We start from the raw sequence: 6,000 nt of genomic DNA, 5'->3' as shown, positions 1-6,000 counted from the left end.
CCATTGAGATGCTAATTGGCTAAAGCATCGTCTTGTTGGCCTGCTGCGGGAATATCTAGGCTGTGTAGCCATGATCGTAATGAAAAAAGAAAAGAAAACAATGGCTCACAAAAATGTGAAGCATCGCTGACAATTACACCTCTTTATCACTGGTATTTCCACATTTCCCTCTCCAACATTTGAATAATTTGTTTGATTTTGTAATTAATTTTCCATGTCATTCATGTTGACTGCAGATTATTATTTGTGCAATCAATTGTCAGTAATCTTTCCAGCTGTTCATTACCAATTCTTATTTTATGTCTTAGGATGTTGGGGAGCTGAGAAGATTGGGGGCTGTACCTAAGCTGCGTGCCCAGCTAACCCATGGAGAACTGACAGGAAGAGTGCTGGATGGAGGCCAAGACACTGGATGGCGAAGACGAGGAAGCGCACAGTATTGTGTTGTTTGTTCTCTTTCTCAGCCGCTCCAAAGTAGATGCAAAGTGTTCTGCAATGTGCCTCATTTGTTCACTCTGTCACGTGTCGCCCATGGAGAAATGGCAAAAAGATTCAAGATAGACAGTCAAGGCTAAAGAAACTCATTTTCTGCATGTGGGAGTTGCAGTCTTATTTCTGCTGATTTTAGGGGTGATAACAAAAGAAGTGTAGACACTAGATAACATTTCCTCCTTGCAGCTTTGTTTGATTCATATGAATTAGAGACCACAGGGGAGCTAGTAGTTGTAGAAAGTAACCATCATGGGCAGGTGTAAAGGCAAGGCTTCCTGGTTACTGTTTTTAGCTGGGTTGCTGCTATCAGCAATGGCTTTAGAATATGAGGGGGTCCCTGGTCAGTGGACACGCTATGGCCAGTGGGATGCCAAAGCAACAGGTGAGCTCAGCTTTATTCTGAAAACCAACGTCAGCAAAGCCCTGGTGCTCTATCTGGATGACGGAGGGAACTGCGACTTCCTGGAGCTTCTGATCGCAGATGGGAGGCTCCACATGCGCTTCACCATCCATTGCGCCGAACCAGCCTCCCTGCACACGGAGACGCGGCTCAACGACCTGCGCTGGCACAGAGTCCTTCTCTCCCGTGATCACAGAGAGACTCGGCTGGTGGTGGACAATGAAGAGAAAGTGGCTGAGGTGAAGTCGAAGAGGAAAGAGATGGTTGTGGCCAGTGACCTCTACGTAGGGGGAATCTCACCCGACGTGCGTCTCTCCGCCCTGACGTCCAGCACTGTTAAATACGAGCCGCCATTCCGGGGCCTAATAGCCAATTTGAAACTGGGGGAGGCACTACCATTACTGTTGGATGGCCAAGCCGTTCATAGTGATTTGGAGTACATATGTGCCACACACTCTCCGTGCGGCGACAAAGGCTTGTGCTCCGTCAGCCAAGGAGAGGTCCTCTGTGACTGTATCAATACCAGCTACAGGGGAATGTACTGCAATGAAGGTGAGAAAAATATCCTCCTTTTTGTCGCAAAATGTATTTTTAGCATTATTTTAGTATTTATTTTGCTGTATGATTTGGGGACATTATTGTACTAGTTAAATGTGTTTCTTTCCATGAATACAATCAACCACCTAATTATCTTGCCTTTTCTTTTGGTCACACTGGTGCACATTGTACATAATTGCATTATTTAATGCTAATGTACTTTGGCTACCGAAAATGTTTGGCGGCCTTATGATTAGAATTAGCTTACAAATAGTTCAAATAAAATCCCTTGTTAATATTCCTTCCTAAGTACCGTATACGGTCTAAACCTCTTTAGGCTCTGGAAAATAATCAATAAAGCCCACTTTAAAGGATCCAGCTCAAAGTATACCACAGTAGTACTGAAAGGCTGCTTTGGAGTGAGAGTCCAGCTCTCTCAGCAATTATCTTCACAAGTCAAATAGGACAACGGCTTCCTAATGTGACAGACGTTTGCACATTTTCAACCCAGACATTTAACAGGCTACCAAATGGGTGTCATATTCTATTTTGGAGAGCCTACGAAACAGTGAGGACAGAACTTGGCATTTTAAAGTGAGCTTTGAAACTCTTTGATATGTATGGTCAAGAAACATGAAAATACGTAATTAAAGATATTTGCCAACAGACGTCAGGGTTTCTCTAAAATAACACACGTTTGGCTTGAAAGCTCTGCTGCTTTCTTCCACAAGGGTCTGGTTGATAAATGTGTCGGTCAACATGCATGTTTTGGCGTCAACATTCAGCAAAAGATTAACAGCTCTTTTTCTTTACTCTCCTGCAGCTGTCCAGAAAGAAGTAGAAGGTAAGACAATGCTTAATGTAATGAGCATAATGATGAGCGTCATTTGTTTTTTGTTGATGCTCTTATTTGCAAAGGCTATTACCGCAGCATCGTGTTTGGTTATTATCAGGTTGTTATTGTCGGTTTGGACTGCAGTTCTGACATCCGACAAATTAAGCTGAAAGGCGATATACTATCACTAGGTCACAAGGTCACTATGGAAAAAAGCGCTTTATGTGCCGAATGCTCATTGTATATAAAATCAGTATGCTGAAGGTGACTGGAGAGGTCTGCAGAGTACGTGGGTGTTGTACAATGCTGGGAGCATTCATATACTTCATCACAGAAGAAAACAACTGTACAGACATGCTTTGTTTTATTATTTATAACTTGTGTATTTTTCTCTCTCTGAAGTTCACATTGTCTTCATCTAAACTGGGATACTGTGTAATGTTAAGGTTTACTAAGTCATCATGCCGTTATATGCCATTATGTTCTAACTTAAACATGATGGCATCCCGTGGCATAACATGGCTGATTGCTGAGGCTTTGGCATTCATTATATTGTATTATTATTTGCACAAATAAGTATTTTTTTCCATAGACGCATTTAGAATTATTTTCTTCAGAGGAACAAATCTCCTTTGGCAGGAAAAGAGACATTTATTTAATTATTGGCAGCATTTTAACTGACCATGATTCAACAGGATTGGTTTCTAATGAGGTGCACGTACTGAACTTGAAATGAAGATTGAACGTGAGGAGGGAGATTTGTTTAGTCGGCATCGGAGCGAGACATCCATCTCCCCAGTAAGGACTGCTGGTTCTGATGAAAGGGCAGCCAACAGGCTCAGGAGACCAGCGAAATGTGCACTGATCCACTGCACATTATAAATCACTGTTACTCACTCAAAATGCACCGACCCATGCGCACACCTGCTTCTGACACTTAACGTTTTGGCGTACGAAAGGAAAATAGGCCCAAGATTGCAAAATGCTAATGTCTTCATGTACAGTGGCTGAGTGTAGAATAGCTTTTATGACAAACATTCAATAACATAGGTTTACATAAAATTAGATGTAATATTTAGTTAAAGATGATACATGTTTTGGTATAGATTCTGTATTTTTAAACAGCACATAAGGAGGGCTTGGTGACTGTGGTATATGGCTGTAAGCTCCGGTAACGGTTAACAGGTTTCATCTCGGCGCTATTTCCAAAAACAACCATTAATCATTGTTAATAAGAGCAAAGATGGCATGGCTCTGCTCACAGCAAAAAGGCAGTCATTATTAGATGACATGCTGCAAAGAGAGCACATCAGAAGTTTCAGTTTATTGGATTAAAGCTTGACATGGAGACAATCCCCAATGCAGAATGCATGAAAACAACAATGACAACAGTAAAATCACTCTCACCAGATGCCTTTTATTTTTTCTATCCTTCATACAACTCCATGTGCTATTCGGCAGCAAGTCTTTGATGTCCTTGCAGCGACGGAAATAGAAGTATCTATGCGTTAGCTGCTCTCCCCAGAGATGGTAAAGATGGTAACCCATGTGCTATATTTGGTTTTGGCTGGGGGTTTTAAGCGGCGCAGGAATTATCGTTATTTGTCTGAGGAACTGCTTTAAGCTAGTAAACCTTGGGAACAGCAGGTGAGTCTTCTGAGTTCAACGGCAGTATGCAGCACGTGGGCTCCCGTTGATCTGTGCGGACAAAGGCCATGGTGGGAGACATGCTCTAATGCCCAAAGAGTGCAGCATCCTCCGATGTCCTATGTGCAAAAAAAAAAAAAACGTCTGTGAAAGAGAGATAAGGACAGCCACCTCAGATACAGAAGAGAGCGAAATCTCTCCAACATATAGGAAAACCTTCCACAACACTTAAGTGTCAAGTGCAAACACATTGTCATTGTTTTGTTTTTTCCTGTAGATTGTCACGTGCAGGCACACAGTGATGACATACCAATAACTACAGGGATGACAAAGCAAGTATAGAACTCTTAAAGAAAGGACGCAGCTGGTCCTGGTGGTCTTGCATCTTTCAGCAGCAGTGACCTTGGTCTAATCCCTCATTACAACAGGCTCCATAATACTGTACTTTTAAAGGAAAAACAAATTTGGCAAATCCTAATCCTCGTGCGATGGCTCTTTCGTCCTAGATGCTCGCTAATTAATGTCACATTAATGACTGAGAGGTCCGTCAACATCTGCATTTGTTTTTTTCACTATTTGTTTAATTAAAGTTACTTGGATAGCAGTCTTTGTCTGGTTAGAAGTGTTCCCAAAAGTTTATACTGTCACAAGCAAAGTGAAATGTATTTAGTTGTATTTATTAGCACCACTGACAAAATTATCTTCCTCAATTGTATTCATAGAACATTTTATACCTTCCGATCTATATAAATATGCTAGTTTATATCAGTGAGTATACAATGATAAATCTAGATAATTGTAAAAGGTAAGTTATGAAAAAGATGGCAATAGGAGACGTTTTTTTAATTACATAACATTTTCTTAGTTATAGTAAAAATTATATAATGCCGGCATGGCAGCACTCTTAATCTATCTGTCAGAATTTCCCCTTTTTAACTTTTACTGATTCCTAACCAGCTAGAACAGTGTATTGTTTTTATATATTTCAAAATGTACTTGTTTTAGGATCCTAAAAGCAAAATGCTAAAATGATCCGCAGTCGACTGGTTTACATTTTTGTTTGCCTCTTATCTGAAAATAGAAAACTGGTAGATTACTGGTAGGAAAGGTGGTTTATTTTCATACAGGCTTTCCCCTCTAATGGGACTCTACAGGTCTAGCCAGTTATCTCTGCATTTCCACACACTGAGATTTAGATGTAAGGCTCAGCCAACTAGGATGAGCATATTCAATGGGTGGCTGCCTTATACAAGGGCAGCAACAACACCAGTCCTCTTCCACTTTCCCTCAACTCCTAGGATGACAACTACACACTCAAAGAAGACCTTTTTGGCTGAGGCACTTGTTAAGTGCTGCCTGCCCTTTTGGTCACCAGCATCAGTCTCCATCAGTCAGGGATGCAGGTCCGTTTTCCTCGCCTCAGTGCTCGACAAAAATCAAAAGTGTGTGGAGTCATCGTAGCTTTGAATCCTTTGGGTCAAAGCTCCTTTCTCCAGCTCCACAGAAAACACAAGAGTGAACCGTTAGACTTGGCAATCCCCACTTGACGGAGCGATGGCTTTGTGACTGCTTCTTCTTATTTGTTGGACAATAGGAAAGCTACACCTCCCTACATGGACAAAAGACGCAGACATTAAAAGAGATTGTCCTCCTGCTGTCTCTGCTGGGTGTGTCTTTGTCGCTGTTAATGACAAACAAGCTCTTTTAGACCCTTGCTGTTACTGCAACATCACAGTCCTGCCCAGTGATGTGCGGAAGATACAGACACCAGCAGAAGATGAGCTCAGGTCCAGTCAGATTTTAGTATGTCTGGTGAGAATGAGATCATGACGTAACACTCTTTATGCCTTGTTAATACATATGTTGGCTTGTCATGTAGAATGCAGAGCCACAGTGGGGGTGCACACGGCAGCTGTTTGTCTGCTGCGTAGACAGGGTTGTGGTCGAATCGTGTCAAAGGAGAGGCTCAGTCACTGATTTTGCAATGAGACACTGTATCAAAAGCCTACGTGTTGGCAGGCAAGGACCCTCCCAGGGGTAATCATGTCCACTTCACAACAAGAACTGCAGATGAACAGCCTTGTCCAGT

At 41.9% G+C, this 6,000-nt stretch overlaps 1 protein-coding gene across 19 annotated transcripts in view; it reads left to right on the top strand.

Moving 5' to 3' along the window:
- The first annotated feature begins 804 nt into the window (after positions 1–804).
- LOC142960000 (neurexin-2-like) overlaps positions 805–6,000 on the top strand; it is an 85,210-nt gene continuing 80,014 nt past the window's right edge. For 9 of the 19 annotated variants that reach the window (XM_076101564.1, XM_076101563.1, XM_076101557.1 and 6 more), the window contains exon 1: positions 805–1,444. In XM_076101564.1, the coding sequence (XP_075957679.1) occupies positions 805–1,444 (640 nt within the window). Of the gene's footprint in view, positions 1,478–6,000 lie in introns of all 19 variants that reach the window. The other 10 variants (XM_076101550.1, XM_076101556.1, XM_076101552.1 and 7 more) reach the window with 3 other exon arrangements.

This window comes from Anarhichas minor, unplaced genomic scaffold (genome assembly GCF_050575085.1).
Source record: "Anarhichas minor isolate MPS153535 unplaced genomic scaffold, ASM5057508v1 ptg000027l, whole genome shotgun sequence".
Lineage (NCBI taxonomy): Eukaryota > Metazoa > Chordata > Actinopteri > Perciformes > Anarhichadidae > Anarhichas > Anarhichas minor.
Note: the sequence above shows the minus strand (reverse complement) of the source record. Positions and strands in the feature narration are given on the sequence as shown.